At 38.3% G+C, this 18,096-nt stretch overlaps 3 protein-coding genes across 3 annotated transcripts in view; 1 reads left to right on the forward strand and 2 right to left on the reverse strand.

Moving 5' to 3' along the window:
• Positions 1-1,361: 1,361 nt before the first annotated feature.
• Positions 1,362-10,105, reverse strand: dapk2a (death-associated protein kinase 2a). Its single transcript, XM_020585615.1, has 9 exons — positions 9,957-10,105; positions 9,574-9,696; positions 8,161-8,382; positions 7,219-7,357; positions 5,944-6,073; positions 5,765-5,840; positions 5,505-5,657; positions 5,305-5,350; positions 1,362-3,513 (listed from the first exon to the last, which is right to left on the reverse strand). The coding sequence occupies exons 2-9, from the start codon at positions 9,633-9,635 to the stop codon at positions 2,866-2,868; spliced, it is 1,476 nt and encodes a 491-aa protein (XP_020441271.1). The 5' UTR covers positions 9,636-9,696; positions 9,957-10,105; the 3' UTR covers positions 1,362-2,865.
• A 47-nt stretch (positions 10,106-10,152) lies between these two features.
• sh2d7 (SH2 domain containing 7) lies at positions 10,153-17,792 on the forward strand. Its single transcript, XM_020585616.1, has 8 exons — positions 10,153-10,190; positions 11,679-11,899; positions 14,056-14,145; positions 14,234-14,399; positions 14,967-15,215; positions 16,164-16,823; positions 16,907-16,974; positions 17,570-17,792. The coding sequence occupies exons 2-7, from the start codon at positions 11,742-11,744 to the stop codon at positions 16,949-16,951; spliced, it is 1,368 nt and encodes a 455-aa protein (XP_020441272.1). The 5' UTR covers positions 10,153-10,190; positions 11,679-11,741; the 3' UTR covers positions 16,952-16,974; positions 17,570-17,792.
• Positions 16,730-18,096, reverse strand: part of LOC109951239 (multiple epidermal growth factor-like domains protein 11) — a 163,069-nt gene continuing 161,702 nt past the window's right edge. The window contains exon 28 of the mRNA XM_020585608.1: positions 16,730-16,810. The gene's annotated coding sequence lies outside the window, so the exon portion shown is untranslated. The remainder of the gene's footprint in view (positions 16,811-18,096) is intronic.

Raw genomic sequence — 18,096 nt, forward strand, 5'->3', positions numbered from 1 at the left:
TAATAGTACCTTCAGTGAAAGTACTGCAGATGGTACCTCGAGTGAAAGTATCTTTAGTGAAGAGGTCAAGAGGAAGGCCAAAGAGGAAATATATGGATGTGCTAAAAGAGGACATGAAGTTAACTGGGGTGAGAGTAGAGGATGCTGAGAATAGAGTTAGGTGGAAACAGATGATTCGCTGTGGCGACCCCTAACAGGAACAGCCGAAAGAAGAAGAAGATGTATTGTTAGGGTGATTTTTAAGTAGATATGAATAGAATTAAGGTTTTTATTTTATAGCATACATAAGTCTATATACTTTAATCTCACAGTTATATTTACGTGTTACATATCACCCTATGTGTTCACTAAATCACTGGTCAATATTTATAGTGTTAGCCAACTGGAGCACTGTTTAACATCAAAGGGACTGGTCCACTCAAACAGTGAATCTCATTAGATTTACAGCTTTAGCAAAGAGGGTCCACAGTAAATTTATTATCACCACCTGGCTGATGAGGCCAGGGAATTAGGGTTCACTGGGACACTATGGTTAGTAAACAGAGATTAGATCTGAAGCCAGGAAGAGGAGAAAATTTCAAAGGTAGAACCATTACACATACACAGGCAGAGCAGTTTTAATTGGAACCGGAAAGCAATGTCTAATATGGAGCAGTTAGTTAGAAACAAAGGAAGAAGTGAGTGTTTATGTAGAAATTAAGACAGTATAGGTATTTCTCCCCTTTTTAGGGCGCTGTTCACGACCATTGGAGCAGAGAGGACGATTGGAGGACGGACGGACGGACTGAAGGACCAATCACGGGAGAGTTAAGTCTAAACCACGGCTTCTCCCCAACAGTTTTTGACCAATTAGATAGTAGTACCTTTTCATACAAATATACTGACAAGTTGAGGACGGTCTTTTCTGTTTATCCTAAACAGTGAAGATCCATGTGCACATGCTTATTTTGATACAATAATGCATAATAAATTTCACACTGGGAAATATCCGTTTACTAGACTTCTCTTTTCAAAATAAAAGAATTCACCTCACAGTACACATGAGACTTATCAAATAACATTGGAGGTAGGGGTCAAGAACCAGTCAAGTACAAATTTACAACGCAAATAATACTGTGTAATGTTAGAAAAACCCAGTTCTTTTGTTGAAAGTGCAAGAAGAGAAGACAGAAGAGGACTGTATAAAATCAACAGAAAATTTAATCAGTCTGGTCACATGGTAAAGCTATACAGTGCTGGGCTCTGAGAGACAGAACTTCTGCAGGAAAACTGTTCTCAAAAGCCCCGAGCCATTGGTTCTGGTTACATTTATCTTCTTGGGTGGAGACCACCCCTAACAGGAGTTGCCCGTCCCCTATTTCTATGGGCTCTTGGCATGAGCGGGCCAGCCTCTGCCCACGCCCACTTGCTGACCATGTGCTAGAAGCCAGTTGTGAGTGTTGTGATTTTCAGGCGGTAGCTAACAATGAGTACTGAACAATTGGTTGTCTGCAGTGCAGACCCCCTAACTGTGTAGGCTAATACAGGACAAAGCAGACCTAGTGAATATGCAAAACGGGCCAAGTGATCGTCACACGTTGTAAGCCCCCTGCCTCAGTAAATATTACATTGCAAAGCAGAACCTGTAAAATGCAGAGCAGGCCTGTGTGAAGATGTAAATCGGGCCATCTCTTTACAATGAAGATGCAGACATTATGTCTCCACAGTTACATCATGCAGTTTCAACTCAGTAGAATTTGGCAGTCATCAATACAGTTTTAATATACAACATATAAGCAAGAAAAATAAAGATATGAAAAGTAACTAAAGCTTATAAAGTAACTGAAGCCTATAAGAATCAAATCTTACACTAAGCTTGTGCTTTTTGGTTGTGTAAACATCAACTTTGTGTTCCATATCACTATGGATCAATCTGGACCTAACTGGAACTTGGAATTAATCTACTCTTCAGCGTATGAGTCCATTTTCATTTTTTAAAAATCTATTATGTGTTAAGTTATGTGATTTATCAATAGTTGGCACTCTACACATCAAAGTTTATTTCCTGGTGTTGGGAACTACTACTACTACTACTACTACTACTACTACAGTACATACAGTATGTAAAAAAGTTGCATTTAGCCTTTAATATGTCTTGAGTAAAGTCTGATAAATGTCCTCTGGTGATGTCACTTGCACTTGTTGGTTGCATCTGAAGATGATACTAGGTTGTGATGAGGAAGAAGAATGTGTTGAACAAAACTGATAACATATCTCCTTCTGGTGTGTCGAGTTTTTTTGTTTGTTTGTTTTTTTTAAACTGTGCATCAGGATTCTGACAAGGCTGCAGAGGTGAAATGCTAAGTTGGTATGGTACTCTCTTAAGTAGTGGCAAAACATATAACTCCCCGAGTTTACCTGACAACAAGCTCCAATTTAAAATATTCTAATGCCTTTTTATTAAACTATAACAGGGGCAGTTAGTCAGGATACCAGTCCTCACTGCAATAACCTGTAAATATACCATTGTATATATTTATTGGAATCTCTTCTGTCAAAATGTATAGGCATATATATTTATAAATAGTTTGTCTCCTTTCTTTCCTTATATAAATGCACATTCTTGTGCTCTTGTTTTATGGAAGCACATTGAGAGCATGTTATAGCACATATTATGATTTTTAGCATGTAAATACACAATTTGTTTGCAAAAACTAAGATAATGCTTACTTATTTCTTACATGTAATCCTGTTTTTGCTAAATATCTGGGTGCAGCATCAGAGAAGATCCTTTAAGGCCTGACACAGTCCTCCCAATTGCACCTTTACTAGTCATCATTATGACAATGAATGGTGTTTAAATAGTAACTGTGCAGTACTAGGTAATTATCTTTGCTGTCCAGTTTCAGTAAAGTCCAGGTTGATCCCAGACAGCAGTTCTCCTCCACATGAACGGTTTAGCAGCTCTTTCAAGGCTTCATTCACATCGCTGTTGAAGATGGTAGAGAAGTTGCTGTTGGAGTACCCTCCAACACCTCCATCCATGGGAAATGAGTCCATCACCTCCTGCACCCATTTCAGCTCATTGCTCAGCTCCAGGCGCAGTACATCAAAGTAGTTCTGTCTCTCCTGGTAGCGGCTGCTGACAGCGCCGAGGCTGGAGCTGAAAGCCTGCATGTCGTCCTGCAGACTCCTCTTCAAAGCCTCCACTTTACGGAACTCGTAGCGGATTTGTGAAAGTTCATTGCGTATGCCTTCACTCTGCTCCTTGTACCAGGCCTCCTTTTCATTGTATATGGAGACCATGACATCAATATCTTCCTGCAGAGAGTCATGGGCTGCTGCCAGGCTAATGAACGAGCTCTCCATCTGATCTATGTCCTCGACCACCTGGGCAAAGCGCTCAAAGTTTACATAGGTGTTGTTGGGTGGCATGCTTGAGTGGGATTTGATAGTGTATTCCCTCAAGCGCTTGGTCTTCAGTTGGCGTTGCTCCCATTTTTTTAGCTCCTTGGCTTTATTTTCCTCCTTGTGCTTATGGGACAAAACAAAGAATAGTTAGTTACTGTCAACCATAGAGGGAAAAGCTAAAAGGCATGCTTTGGTTAAAGGTGGACTATAAACATCCAATAGCCTTTCCATATTGTGCTAAATACAAGTTTGTGCACAATAAGGCTGTAGAGAAATTACAAATAATGATGGATGCAGTGAAAATATCAGTGGTTTCAGACATCAAAAATGAGTTGACTGACAACTTGTATTGGCAGAAAGTGAAGAGAACTCGACTATGAAAGACTGTATCACACTGAAGAACTCATGCTGTTACAGTATATACCAGAAGACGTTTTGCTGATTTGGGTGTACAAGCTTAAGCTTTCTTTCTGTGTGCTGGATGTGTAAAATGACCAGCCTTCAGTGGCAGATAAGATGGCCAGTGATGGTCACTGTAAACTAACACGTGCCCACCCAACTGACTAATTGTGTAAGAGTTTCCACAGGTTAAAGTCAAACAAATGCCATGCAGATAACAGTGAAGATAAATCTGCAGTGAGGAAAAGCTCATCCTGCTGTTCTCCATTCCTGCCATTAGCTAAGATTTCTAACCAACCTTTCTATGTTTTTTTCATGTGCAGGTTTTGAACAACGTAACATTTGAAGATGAAACACAGGATGTCTGCCTCTTCATGTCAACATTTTGTTTGTGTTCCCTAATTTCCAAATGCTTTTTCCCTGGGTTTTTTGGCTCTTTTCCTTCAAACAGAAAAATGTGTCTCTATTATTTTCATCTACAAGAGTCTTAGCATACTCCCATTTCTGTAAGCAAAAAAAGTCTAACCTTAGCTGACCAACACAAACACAGGTTGGGCTGTAATCATGTTAGTATCAGTAGATACATTTCTTAATGGTGTACTGTAGCGCTCATTTAGGCACCTGTTGCCTCAGTAAGTAACCTGAAATAGTGACCACTTGCATATATTACCATGCATAGATGAAAATACTGGACAAAAATCCTCATATAGTTTGTTAGTCCAGACGTACAACTGCACATTAGATATTCGGTGGTATTTCAGTCTGAATTCAGCTAGGAAAACAAAGATTTTTTTTGGTAAACAATGTACCCAAGATAGTACAAAATAACTGCATAAAAATTGTTATCTTTACAAAAGTAATGGCAATTTAATACAAAACTAATGAATTTAAATGAAGAATTCAGAGTCAACAAACTATTGCAGATCTGAATTTCTCTTCCATGTGTAGATAATCTCAAAATCAGTCATGTTTTATAATGATGTATGTAAAGCTTCAAGTATTTCAGATACCACCGTTTTCTAGTTTGATTAATTCTTATCTAAAGCAGAGCATAAAAGCAACGTAACATTCTTCTTCTGTACTGTTGATTTATCCAGGTGCTCAGGGACATTTTGGAGCATAAATCATCACTCCAATTCAGCACTCTGAAGCAGCTTGCATGCATTTGGTTCCATACATTATTCTTCAATATCAGTCTTCTAGTCTTTGCTGCTGAAGAGCCTTCCCATTGCATTGTCTTGTTGAGACTAGTCATTTTTTGAGACTGTTATTGACCAGAGTCATAATTGTTCAAAGTTAGGGGTGTATTTATGTTTTTTTATGGAAATAAAATAAAAACAAAAAAATACTGTATATCTTTACAAGAAATTATCTGATGTGCATCAATGACAAAAAGGTGTAATTAATTTCTAATTCAGGCTGCAACACCACTGAATACAGACACGTGTGCTCAGTATCATCTGATTGCAATGCAAATTTGCACACCATGAACATTATATGAAGTTTCCATTTTACCTTGATCCATGGGTGCTTAAGAGCATCTTGAATTGTTAATCTTTTCCTACAAGAGAAAAAGAAACTTTCAGTTTTCTATCATAAACATAGAGGGTGATACTAGTGAAGGTTCAAGATTGAAACACAAAGATTAGTGGTCTTGTCCTGGCGAAAGTCTCCCAAGGAAAATGTCAGTCGTGGTGTTATCCTTGAACTTTTACCGCTTATCTTTCTCCAGCAGGTGGCTGATGAATTTCTTGGCAAGCTCGCTTGTATGACAGAAGAACTCATCATCAAACTCATAATTTATGGCTGAAATATTTTTCAGTGTGTCCTGTTTGGTCTCCCCCAGGAAAGGTGAGGCACCACTCAGCCTGGAACAAAACATTAAAGGACAAGCAGTTTATCATGCCGTTTGAGGGAAACTGCAGGATAATGTGTAATATGCTATAAGTCACATTATTATTTGGGTTGCACTTGCAGGATGTAGGTGATGACACCGATGCTCCACATGTCTGCTTCTAATCCCAGTGGCTCGTAGTTGACAATTTCTGGTGCTTAAAAGGCAAACAGACAACTGGAAAAATTAATCCTATATTTGATTGAAAATTTGGGGAGCTTCTTAGGTGTGTGTGTGCGTGTGTGTGTGTGTCACTCTACCAACAAACTCAGGTGTTCCAAAGATATTTTTGAACTCAACCCCAGCTTCAATCTTGTGAGCTAGACCGAAATCAATGAGTTTGATTCTTGGCAATGGCACGTTCTTATCTAGCAGCATTATGTTTTCAGGCTGCAAAGAGAGCAACATTTACTCAGAAAATGTTTGAGAACCACCTACCTAAAAAGAAATACAAATAACATTAACTAATACTGTATACTTCCTTCAGGATATTAATTTTTCAGAACAATATATCAACAGAAACATCATTAACAGACAATAAATGAATAATCAGTTATTTGTTCCAAAGTTAGTGTTCACCACTCACTTCACATTTCATATATTAAATCCAGCTTATTGCTCCACCTAGTGGACCAAACCTGTGTTTTGTATTTTATTGTGTTTGTCCACTTTTGCTTGTTCTGCAGTGTCTTCTAACAGCTTCCTATTACTATAATAATAATGGTAAACCATGGAAAAATATCCAATAGGACTGCAATCAGTAGTGCTTTACTAACCCTAACCAAAAGCATAATTAATGTAAACCAAATTTACAGTGTACCTTTTTGTAGCAAAGGTGTACCTGTAGAGTACCAGTAACAGTAACTACTTTACATTTCAGCCCACGATGCTTTAATTATTACTTACCCTTTAATTACAGAGAAAAATGTTGGATTCATATGTTTTAATTTCCCTCGCCTTGAAACACAAACTAAACCAACTATTCAAATGGCTTGTTATATTTAAGCAATAGTCCACAGCCCAAAGATATTCAGTTTACAAAAAAAATAAAATGGAGATAAGCTGAAAAATTTCACATCTGAGGAGCTGTGACTACTGACTGACTGACATTTTTGTTTGAAAAATGGCTGAAACTGAAACAGGAGCTGATGTATTCTTCAGCTTTACAGTTGATAATAAAAAATGAGGTAGAGGTGCAAATGGTAGCACTCTAAAGCAGCTTTAATTAAAACAAACATGAATGTTTCACTTGAGCCAAAGTTCATGTTCAAAGTAATTAAGGCCAAATTGAATATGTGGTGTTGCATAGTGCATTGTTTTGGAACCTTGTGCAATCACCTCCACTGGGTTTGTTATGGATTAATATAGTGATTCTTTTTTATCAGTTAATTTAATTTTTGAAATATCAGAAAATAGTGAACAATGCTTATAATTTTCCAGAGCCACCTCTGAGTGCATACCACATAACCACAATGTCCATGGTTTAACGCTTGATCAGTGTACTACAGATGGTGGCATGTCTTGTCTGCACAAACCTTGAGATCAAAGTGGGCTATTTTTCTGGCATGGAGGTAGTTGACGCCCTCGAGGATTTGCTTGATGAACTGAGTGGCTTCTTCCTCACTCAGAGATTCCTTCTGGGCCAGAAAGTCAAACAGTTCACCTCCAGAGACCCTGTAACACAAACACTTATCATCCAACTGCCTGCTGCCACGACATCAGTGCAGGGTCACACTGTAGCATTAAAATCAGCAGTGGTAATGTACAGTAAATGTGGTAAAGGGGAAAAGTCATATAAAAAAATATGTGGAAAACCCATGTACATACAGACAGCCCTTTTTCAGGGTAGACATTTTGACATATCGCATTTTGAAAAGTACAAGTGTAAAACTAAAATGAATGATGTCTGAATTTCATCTTCATTTTCACTTAAATGTCCTGTCTTACTGGAGCACTGGAACAGAATAGAGGCACTATTAATGTTGGCACCACCAGTGCTTTTACTACTATGACAAGTCACGATGACGATAAACTGAGCAGATTAAATAATAATTATTCTACATTACTTGAAACTTTTGTTATTGCAGAATTATGATTCTGCTTTAATTCCAAATGTCAGATGTATCTTTCAGAAGTTCTGCCTAAAAATCTAAGTTCGTGAACACGTTCCTCTACTGCTTGGGCAGTATTCTGCCAAATTAAAATATTCTACATATTAATACGTATTATTAAACTGTAGTTTTAACTTTGTTTTAATAACTTTAAACTATTTAGTAACAATTTAGCCAATATCTGCAATTTTTAAAATTTCATTACTATTATTGTTTTGTAATTCATATTCTCACAATGCCAAAATACAGGTAATATAATAAATGTGAATTGATAAACAAACTCAGACTCAGCCCCATATCCCTGTGTTGGACAAAATATTTTGTTGGGTTTGTGTTTTTGGGAAACCTAATCCTCTGCTCACTCACAGCTCCAGGATGAGCACTACATCAGTGCGGTTCTCATAAACATCGTGCAGCGTGACAATGTTGGGGTGTTGAATCTGCTGCAGGATGTTCACCTCCCGCTCTATTTCTTCCCGTCGCACTCCTCGGGAACTAGCCATGCTCTGTCGCTTCTTGATGAACTTGGCAGCAAATTCCAGACCTGTGCATTTCTCTCTGCATTGCTTTACAATGGCAAACTGCCCACTGAAACAGAGACATGCGAAAACTGTAAGTCTGAAAAAGTAAAGCCATTTGGACTAAAGTACTTTTCTATTAACTACTGAAAAACATATAGGTTAGGTTCAGATGAATTGTTCATTTTAGAAAAGGACCAAATACAACCAATATATCAACTGATATTGGCTTATTGCAGATATTGACAGAAGACTGTGTGCCCGACAGTAACGTGTCCTACAGTGCTGCAGTGGGCTTGTGATCAAAGTTGCCCCACCACATGCTATTTATAGTGTCACACAAATTCAGCAGCAAATATGATAAGCTTGACACTCACACACTCACACAATACAAGAAAACACTTCATATAAATTGCTGGTTTTAATATGTTAAGTATTTCAAATTGAAAAGTTACAGCTATTTTTCTAGGTCACTTGAATGGTTTGTAAGCCAACACTACTTCCTCATCTGTAAACAGCTTGAGACCAGATATAGCCACTGCTAAAGATAGAAGACTCCATTAAAACCCAGCTTGACACACGTAACAGTTGTTTCCACTCCACAATGCAGAGCAACTAAACTAGACCTAGAACACATGTTAGTTTCTTTTTCTTCTTTTAGAAATGTGTTTGAATAATGTGAGGTTTACCAAAATCATTTTTGAAAACTGAAATTGTGCACGTTCCAGTAGCCGTCAGTCAGAGAGGAAGCTTTAGCACACAGTTTGACTCCTGTTAAAGCAGTGAAGGAGAATATAAAGAGTCATTTCACTGGTGCAGTCATTATTAGCAGCATGCAGTTAATGATTCAGTGCAATTTCCATATTGTTATAGCAATTAATACTTGGTAAGAGATGCAACCTCCTTTTTCCAGTCTTTTAGTCTAAGTGATACTTATTATGAAATTTAGGGTTATACTACAAAAATACATTTTCTATTAAACATTTCTCCCCTTTTCCCTTCTGCCCGTTTCAGTGTCCTCGTGTTGTTTTAATGATTCTATCAATCTATCTAATGCCAAGTTTTCTCAATTCACCAGTAGCCTACATGATCAGATTTAAGCCATTTATGTCTTGATATTTATTAAAGTGTCCCTATTCACACTACCCTATCAGTTATTTGTATTCTGATTTACCTTAAACATCCTACGATTATTCATTAAGTAAAATTTTAAACCTATGCAAATACTGGCATTTATTTCACTGTGGACAGTACTGCATACCTCCCCAACTCTTCGCCGATTTCATAGAAATCCTCCACATTCTGTTGCTTGAACAAGTCCATGGCTGCAGTCCTCACTGTTGTTTGTACTTAGGATAATACCTCGATTTTCATGTCCAGCGACCTGTAGCAGACCAATGTTATTTCATCAATCGCCTTTTAGCAGCCTAACATAAGTTAACTACACATTACAAGCGCTAATAATGAAGGTGTCTTAACTGTTAAGTTATCGGGCTTTAAATGGCATTGCTATTGCTTTGATAGGACGAGTTTGGCTTATTGTTAAGCACTTAATAAGACTAAATGTCATAATACAGAATTAAAATTTGTGAACAGTCTTATTGTGCTAAAAAAGACACAGTTAAAATTCGTGAACAGTCTTACCGTGACGCCGTGTCCTCCACTTGCTGCTATCCCCTCCGTGTTGTGCCATGTCCCAACACGCTCTCTAGGGCCAGCAGGAGGCCAATCACAACGTCTTTCAGAAAACCTTCACTTTGTTCCGGGCCTGTTAGAAACTGGGGTTTGGCCTTTTGGCCTATTTAAAGCAGCTCGCGCCTGCAACTGTGACACCTGTTGTCTCGCGCGCTCTAGTTGACCATCAAGAGCGGAAGTCCGGTTTGTAATCATTTCGATATTTTTTTATTATGCCGATTCATTAAATTCATTTCGATAAATTCATAGACAATTTCAATTCCTGAAGAAGTCACGCTTCTTCGTTACACTGTGGTATATTTACTTAGGAGCTTTAGCCTTAGTTGACTGACAGAAAATGAATTGGCAACTAAATAACCCTTTAAGTCATTTTCACGGAAACGGCAAAGCTTTCTTGGTTCCATCTTCTTAGATGTCCTACTGAGGTTCAGACTGTTGGCCGGCCAAACCATAAACTACAGTCTGTACAGTCACTAATAATAATGATGCAATGTATAATAGTCACATGGACATTTTCCCACAGTTTACTTTAACTTCTAATACTTTAAGTACATTTTGTTGATACTTATAAATCTACTTACTACTATCTATATATACTTTTATTTAAGTAAATTTTCAATACATACTTGTAATGGAGTTTTTTTTTCCTGAGTGTATTTTTACTGATGTAAAAGATATGCAAACACCATTAGATTTAGTGAACACATTCATGCTACCAACAAAATAAATCCCTTCAATTTTGAAAAGAAAAAAATCTATTAATGCCACCTTTGACTAAATGACTGTTGACTGGTTTTTAAATAAGGATATTAGACAGTTTGTCAGTTGCCATCAAATTTAAGGATAAGGAAGATAATCACCTTTATTGGCCAAGTATGTTACATACAAGGAATTTGTTTCCGGTACAGAACCGATGGCAGCCATTTGCGGCGCCACCTCAACCGATGGCTCTAACCATCGGGGGCAACTTGGGGGGGTTCAGTGTCTTGCCCAAGGACACTTCGACACGTGGACTACTGGCACCGAGATTCAAACCTTCAACCTTCTGGTTGGAGACGACTGCTCTGCCCACCACACCACTGTCACCTGCCTCACACCACTGTCACCTCCCCCCATAGCACATACATGTATGAAACCCAGAGTGTGAATCCTGTAATGATTGTGATTCTCTGACTTTTCAACTACCATGGAACTGAGAGTTCTGGTGTTACGTGAAATATGATGAAACTATTGGACAGATTGCCATGAATTATGGCACCTACAGTTGCGAAAGCCGTGTATTAAAGTTTTAAGTGTTGGCATTGTGGGGATAGACTGATGTGGGAGGTGAGTTCATATAATGTCACTGTGTAAATGGATTGTTATCCCCAGCAAGTGAAGCAAAAGTACACACTAACACAGACATACACATCTATTTTCATATAAGAAGAAATATTAACATACTCTATAATCAAACCAAGTTAAAACTAAACTAAACAAAATGCACAATCTACTATGTGAACATGCTGCTAATGTTCAATCTGGGACAAGGACCACAGATAAAATTAAACTGGCAGCCCAGTGAGAGGTAGCAGAGTCACTGGTAGATAAACTGACACAATACCACTATTCAAATAAAGGAGGCATCCAACAGAAATAGTCAAATGAAGCACCTTGACTTCCTTTTCACAGTTAAATGCCATCAGAGAATATGTATGGTGTGCTACCACTGCTCAGGCAGCTTTTGACAAACACATGGAGATGGAGAAGACGTTAGGTGCAGAGCTGCAGATGGAGACACCAGAAGGAGGCCTGAAGGAGCTGGTACTGAGGTGGTTCAACGAGACGCAGGCTCCGCTCATCCTGAACAATGGAAACTTCCCTGACTGGTTTCAAGGCTTTACTGCGAGAAAGTAAGCAGTGCTGATAAGAGTCCTTGATCTTTGGTATCAGAGTGAGGAGATTTTTGTTGTTGAAGTCAAAAACCTTTAAGTTGTTTAGTACATCAAAGTTGCATTTGTTTTGGCCACTTAAATTTTAGAGGGCTGTGGCAGTTCATTTGCCTTTATTTGACTAAATTATGGCAGCGTCAAGATTAAGTTTATTATGTATTAGTTGCAGAGCTGGAGCTACTGAGGACACTGAAGTAATAATGGTCAGGTACTTGTAATTATATGCATACCAACATCTATTCCACTACACTTCAGATGAAATGTCATATTTTTTATTCCACTACTGTACATTATTCAATAGCTTTAGTTATTTGTGACTTTTTACTATGATTATTATACAAAATATGATGTACTGTATTGTTATATCTTTGACTACCCAGCTGTGAATGAAGTAGTTATTAGCTCCACGTTGACCATGTAAAGTTTACACATTGATTCATCAATAATAATCCAGTACCACAACATAGAAGAGTATAGAGCACAGACATGTGTACATTTAAAACTAACATACTTTACTCAATTAAAGGTTTTGGTATAAGACTTATATATTGCTACTTTTAATGAAGTAATGAATCTGAATACTTCCTCCACCACTGATTTTATGTACTCCTTGATTTTTAAGATATTTCAGAGGGTTTAGTAATCTGGGGTGGAGTTGAGGATCTGACAGATAAAATCTACAGTGTCATCTAAAATTTAGGCCTAGTACTCAGATAATCTGATGTGGATTATTATATATAAGGATTACCTAGAGGCCAAAAAAAAACATTTATTCAGAATTCAGTATTTCTCCAGGTCGTTCCTAGCAATGTGAAGAGTTAGACCTTTACATTTTAAGTTAAATATATAAAATATAGTTGAACAGTTAAATGATAAACACAATTATTCATACCTTTTCTTTGCCCAGCTAGGGCAATGCTAAGGATAAAGCCCTGTGCATAAAATGCCTGAATATTTAAAACTATTTCAAAACTTTGTTTTGGGTGGAGGGTATATTGGGAGGAATTTTGAAAAATCCTTTTAGTTAAATACTTCATTTACTTGACATAAGAAAAGTGAATGGAAAATTCTGTGGAACAGCAGCCATTGTTGCCACAAGTGACACTGTCAGAACAACAAATTGTGTGTTTACATCTGATATATGTGAAACCAGTTAAATGTTTAAAATCAATGTATTTGACAGGGTTGATGACTGGACATAACAGGTGTGGATGTAGAATCAGTAGAACTTTGTTTTCAGAATCAGAATCAGAATCTGCTTTATTGGCCAGGTGTGTTGGACACACGAGGAATTTGACTCTGGTACATCGGCTCTCAATGTGCAAACAGTAAACCAGCATAAGGCTGTGAAATATAACAAAATAAGCAGTATTAACAAGCAACAAACAATGCAAACAATGCAGAATAAGCAGTATGAACAGACAGTAACAATGCAGACAACAAAGGAATGTTCTTTGAAATGAGATAAATAGGGATAAAAATAGAGTACTTAAAACTAGAGATGCCCTGCGATGGATTGACCCTGTTCAGAGACTAAGCGGTAGAAAATGAATGAATGAATGAATGAAAACTAGAGACCTGTACTAGTCTGTATAATCTGTACAACGTATATACACAGGTATTGCACTGAGGGTTATTGTCCAGTCATACTGTCGATGGTTAAGTGTTCATCAGAGTGACAGCCTGGGGGAAGAAACTGTCCCTGTGCCTGGTTGTCTTGGTGCACAGTGACCTGTAACGCCGTCCAGAGGGGAGGAGTTCAAACAGATTGTGTCCAGGGTGTGAAGGGGCAGCAGTGACTCTCTCCACCCTCCAGTTGACCCGTGAGGTGTACAGATCCTCCATGGAGGGCAGGCTCACACCAATGACCTTTTCTCCAGTCCTGACTGTCCACTGAAGTCTGTACTTGTCCTGTTTGTTTGCTGAGCCAAACCAGACAGTGATGGAGGTGCAGAGAACAGACTCGATGATTCCTCTGTAGAACTCTATCAGCAGCTTTGCATGATATGCATCAGAGTAAGAGAGATACAAGTTGTCCACCGGTTTCATAATGTGCTAGCGTGCTTTTTTAGGTCTAATTTGCCTGTAAGTCTGTTCTGCCTTGCTGTCTGTTCCAGGGATGCGGAAGATCTATTGCAAGATAAAGCCCTGGGCTGTTTTCTCATTCGCCTCAGTGATAAAGCCATTGGCTACATCCTGTCCTACAAGTGAGGCAACTCAAGTCTGTTGAGCATTATTAATTATTTCATTACTGCCTTTCTAATTTATCTCACCGCCTGTACATTCCCTCCAAAGGGGCCATGACAGGTGCCGCCATTTTGTGATCACCCAGAATCAGGATGGACAATTCATCATATCAGGAGACTGTCAGTCCTACCACAGTCTCACAGAACTGATAGAACACTACAAGGTCAACCCCATCAAGCCCTTTGGAGAATTCCTGGCTGCCAGCTGTAATGAGGTGAGGATGAGCCACGGAATGTTTAATTATCCATATTTTACTAAGCAGTGATCCGTTGTTTGAAATGGCTCTGTGGTCCAGACCTGATCATATACAGTAACAGTGTCGCTGAGGCATTCTGCTACTTTGGTCCACACTGTCAAAAATATTACAATCACTATTCAGTAGTTTGCCATGAAATGTGCTACAGACATCTGTGGTTCCCAGAGGATAAATCCTGACAGGTTTGCTGATCCTCTGACTTTTCATCTAGTGCCATCATTAGGTCAAAATTTGACTTTGTCCAGTACCACGTTTTATGACCAAATCCCTGCAAAACTAATAAAATTCCTGATGATCTCAGCAATACTATTAGAATCAGCAGCACCTGATACAGTACAAACAAAAATGGCTGCACATCTCTGACATTAAATCAGGATAGACTGTTTTGCCAGTTTGTACACTATAACTTCTAATCTGAAAAGCTGGTGGTTTAATTTGACTGGCGCCTGTATCATTTACATAATTGTTTGATGAAACCAAATGAGCTCACAGAAAGGCAATAATAACACAGCTTGTTGTTTTCAGGCAAACACAGATGAACTATATGATGTAGTGAATTACAACAGCAAGGGGACGTCCGGGGTGAGTGTCCAAGCTCTGCGGACTCTGTGGGACCAGAAAAACGATGACTGCAGTGACCCTGCCCATTATCAAAACATTCAGCAGCAGAGTCACACTCCTACAGCCCAGCCACCTGCACTGCCGCCTAAAAACCAAACCAAAAACAGAAAGCTGATAGGAACAGTGTCTGTAGACACAAGGTCTCTCTCACAGGTGTGACAAAACTTACTGGCTGATTATGCACTCGTGTCTGTTTGCACACAATGGATAGGCTTGCATTTTTTCATGTTTATCTTAATACAGCAGTTACATGCACATGTGTACATTGAATGAATTTTTATTTGCTATAATCCTTCCTCCTGATATACTAGTTATCAAGAGCTCTCTTCTTGTTCTGTCACAAATTAATTTTAAAGTTTAACTGAAGATAATATGAAGCTTCATTAGTTTGCATTAGTGAATACTTTAAGTATTTTTTTTTTAATGTTCCAATTTATAAATGATCTTCTCCTCTTTGGAATGTCAACTAACTAAAAATTATTTTGGTCACTGTTGTCATGTGGGTATGTGAGTGTTTGTCTGACTTGTTTGTCAAACTGTTAATACAAACTTTTAAGTTTTATTTTCACTGACAGCATTAGACACTGTGATCAGCTTTTACTACAACAAATTAATCTGATTTGATTTGACTTGGAAACAACTCCTGTTTTAAGTCGTGCACAAGAGTTAAACAGTCAAATAAAATAGCCATTTTATGATTAACTGGAAGTGAAACTAGGGAGCAAGGAAAAACACAATTTGAGCATCTTCAGTAAAGACAGCCTGTATCACTTTCATGTAGAAAGTTTATATTGTAGGAAAATTTTGGTTCATTAAAAGAGCTTCATAGCCTACCTATACATACACCAGAATGTAGTAGATGAGTATACACTAAAACTGTCAAACCACATCATGAAGTATCTCTCTGCAGTTCATTTTACTGTTAGATCAGTGGAATGGTTTGCCAATATACTGGAACAATATTTGCTCTAATGAATTATTGGATATTAGATTATCATGTCGTTCATCATGTCATATCAGTTCAATACAGCTACTAATGGACCTTGTGGTGAGACTGTTTTGTGATCTCTATCCTCATTGCTTGGTTATCATATTTTTCAGGGTGTACCTTCAGTACCAAAAGCTCCTCTGGGCTTCTCTCTGAGTGGATCTTTGTCTGGCACAACATCACATCCAAGTAAAAGCCACCCAGACTCAAACAGATCAGAGCGACTCAGAGGAAACACAAGCCCAGAACTAACGTCTCACAGAGACTCATTAAAGACCGCTGACACAAGCTATCCAGGGGACCTTTGTCCATCAGGCATCACATATTCTGAAATGACACAGGTGGAGAACAGGAGCAAATCTCTACCACAGCTGGACAACAGCAATATGGTGGAGGAGGAGTACTCCAACCAGCTAAGCCCCTCCTTGACAACATCAGCATTTTATTCACCCAGTCCACTGAAGAGAGTCACCTGCTACACATACTCCCTCCATGATCCCAGGGCTCAGATGCTGAGCAGGTCCACGTCAGGGCATCAGAGTGATGAGCTGTTAAGGTCCAACCCCCTGTACCAGACCTCTGAGGGGACTGGAAGGGCCTCAGCTCAGCAGATAGATGACATGTATGCTGAGGTCCGTGAGATGTCAGCACCTGCTGGTCTACCCGATATCACCTATGAGCACATCCCTGGGGAGGCCGCTGTCCAGGGCAACACTGATGAGTCGGTTGACAATGTAAAGACTAAAACATCCAAATTCACCTGGGGGAAAAATGTAAGTCAGAAACAATGACCAGAGTTGTTGGTGTTCAGAGTCGAAGTATTCAAGGTAATGACTTTTTTATTTTCTGTTTGCAGAATATGAAATGGAAGAAGTTCCTTCCTGATAACAAGAAGAAATAAGTGTAACAAAAAGGACTCAGCAAGTGGGTATTCTGAGTTTAAATGCAGAATGTTTAATGTTTAATTAATTAAGACTGAAATAAAAATAAATTAATAAATTAGTTAAACTTTTATAATAACATTTCATATAGTATGAAAGTCATGTACCATTTCAACACTGTGAAAATCCCACTCTACATGAATCCAGTGGTAGTTATTAATATGCATATTTTGGTCATTTCCTTTAAATGTGAAAATGTTTTGTATTTTATAGTTTTTGCTAATTGTTTTTACATTTTCTTTTTACATTTTTGCATACACACACACCATCTATCTATCTTAATTACTGCTGTTGTTAGTAGTGGTAGTATTTTAATCTTTGTAGCAGTGTTGCATCAAAGATGGTATAGTAGTAGTTGTTTTATCACTGAACCTCTTTAAACATAATACATAATACAAATCGGCAGGTACGCAGATAGTTTGTTGTCTACTAATCACTAGGTTTGGGGTTTTGTAGAGTCACTGGGCAAAACACAGAACCCCAGCTCGTTCCTGATGGTTAGAACCACACTTACATGATAGCCAGCATGTTTTCGGGGTTTTGACCCTGGTTTTCTGTCTTCATCTGTGTGGCTTCAGAAACGTGGAGAAGACCTTATGAAGTTTTGAGAAACCTGGATATGCTATACAGCACCTTACTGCAGTTTCTGAATACTCTTTTGGTACAGATCAGGGACTGAGATGGTGAGAAATCAAGACACAACTACAGACATGATCAGCTTCTAACATCTGCAGCTGTTATGTTCATGTCAAATGCACAACTGACTCTTTAAACTGAGAAATGTGAAAGGAAAATAAATCTGCCTGTCTAATGAGTTTCCATGTAACTAAACGGTGGAGTCAACTTAATTTTTTTAGTTTATTCAACTTGTTTTTTCAAGTTCAGTTAACTTAACTAAGCTATTTAACATTTTCAAAAATCACAAAACAACACTGAACTGATCGTTTAACCTAAGTTAACTTTACTTGTGTTTTCAAGGCAGCAGAGGAACTTGTGTTTCTAAGTTGAATCAACTTGAAATGTTTTGCAGTGTATAACTTACAGGGGTGTCATCACAAAAAGTCCAATGAAATATAAAACACGGAAGTGCATCAGTACTAGTTAA

This window comes from Monopterus albus, unplaced genomic scaffold (assembly GCF_001952655.1).
Source record: "Monopterus albus unplaced genomic scaffold, M_albus_1.0 scaffold372.1, whole genome shotgun sequence".
Lineage (NCBI taxonomy): Eukaryota > Metazoa > Chordata > Actinopteri > Synbranchiformes > Synbranchidae > Monopterus > Monopterus albus.

What these genes read in the sequence shown, in the direction of transcription:
- dapk2a (XM_020585615.1), bottom strand. Translation starts at nt 9,635, where the DNA reads ATGGACTTGTTCAAGCAACAGAATGTGGAGGATTTCTATGAAATCGGC. An exon ending in ATCGGCGAAGAGTTGGGGAG is followed by an intron (nt 8,383 to 9,573) that starts GTATGCAGTACT and finishes TCTCTGTTTCAG; the next exon opens with TGGGCAGTTTGCCATTGTAA. An exon ending in TAGCCCACTTTGATCTCAAG is followed by an intron (nt 6,074 to 7,218) that starts GTTTGTGCAGAC and finishes CTCTCTTTGCAG; the next exon opens with CCTGAAAACATAATGCTGCT.
- sh2d7 (XM_020585616.1), top strand. Translation starts at nt 11,742, where the DNA reads ATGGAGATGGAGAAGACGTTAGGTGCAGAGCTGCAGATGGAGACACCA. An exon ending in TGGCTGCCAGCTGTAATGAG is followed by an intron (nt 14,400 to 14,966) that starts GTGAGGATGAGC and finishes TGTTGTTTTCAG; the next exon opens with GCAAACACAGATGAACTATA. An exon ending in ACACAAGGTCTCTCTCACAG is followed by an intron (nt 15,216 to 16,163) that starts GTGTGACAAAAC and finishes CATATTTTTCAG; the next exon opens with GGTGTACCTTCAGTACCAAA.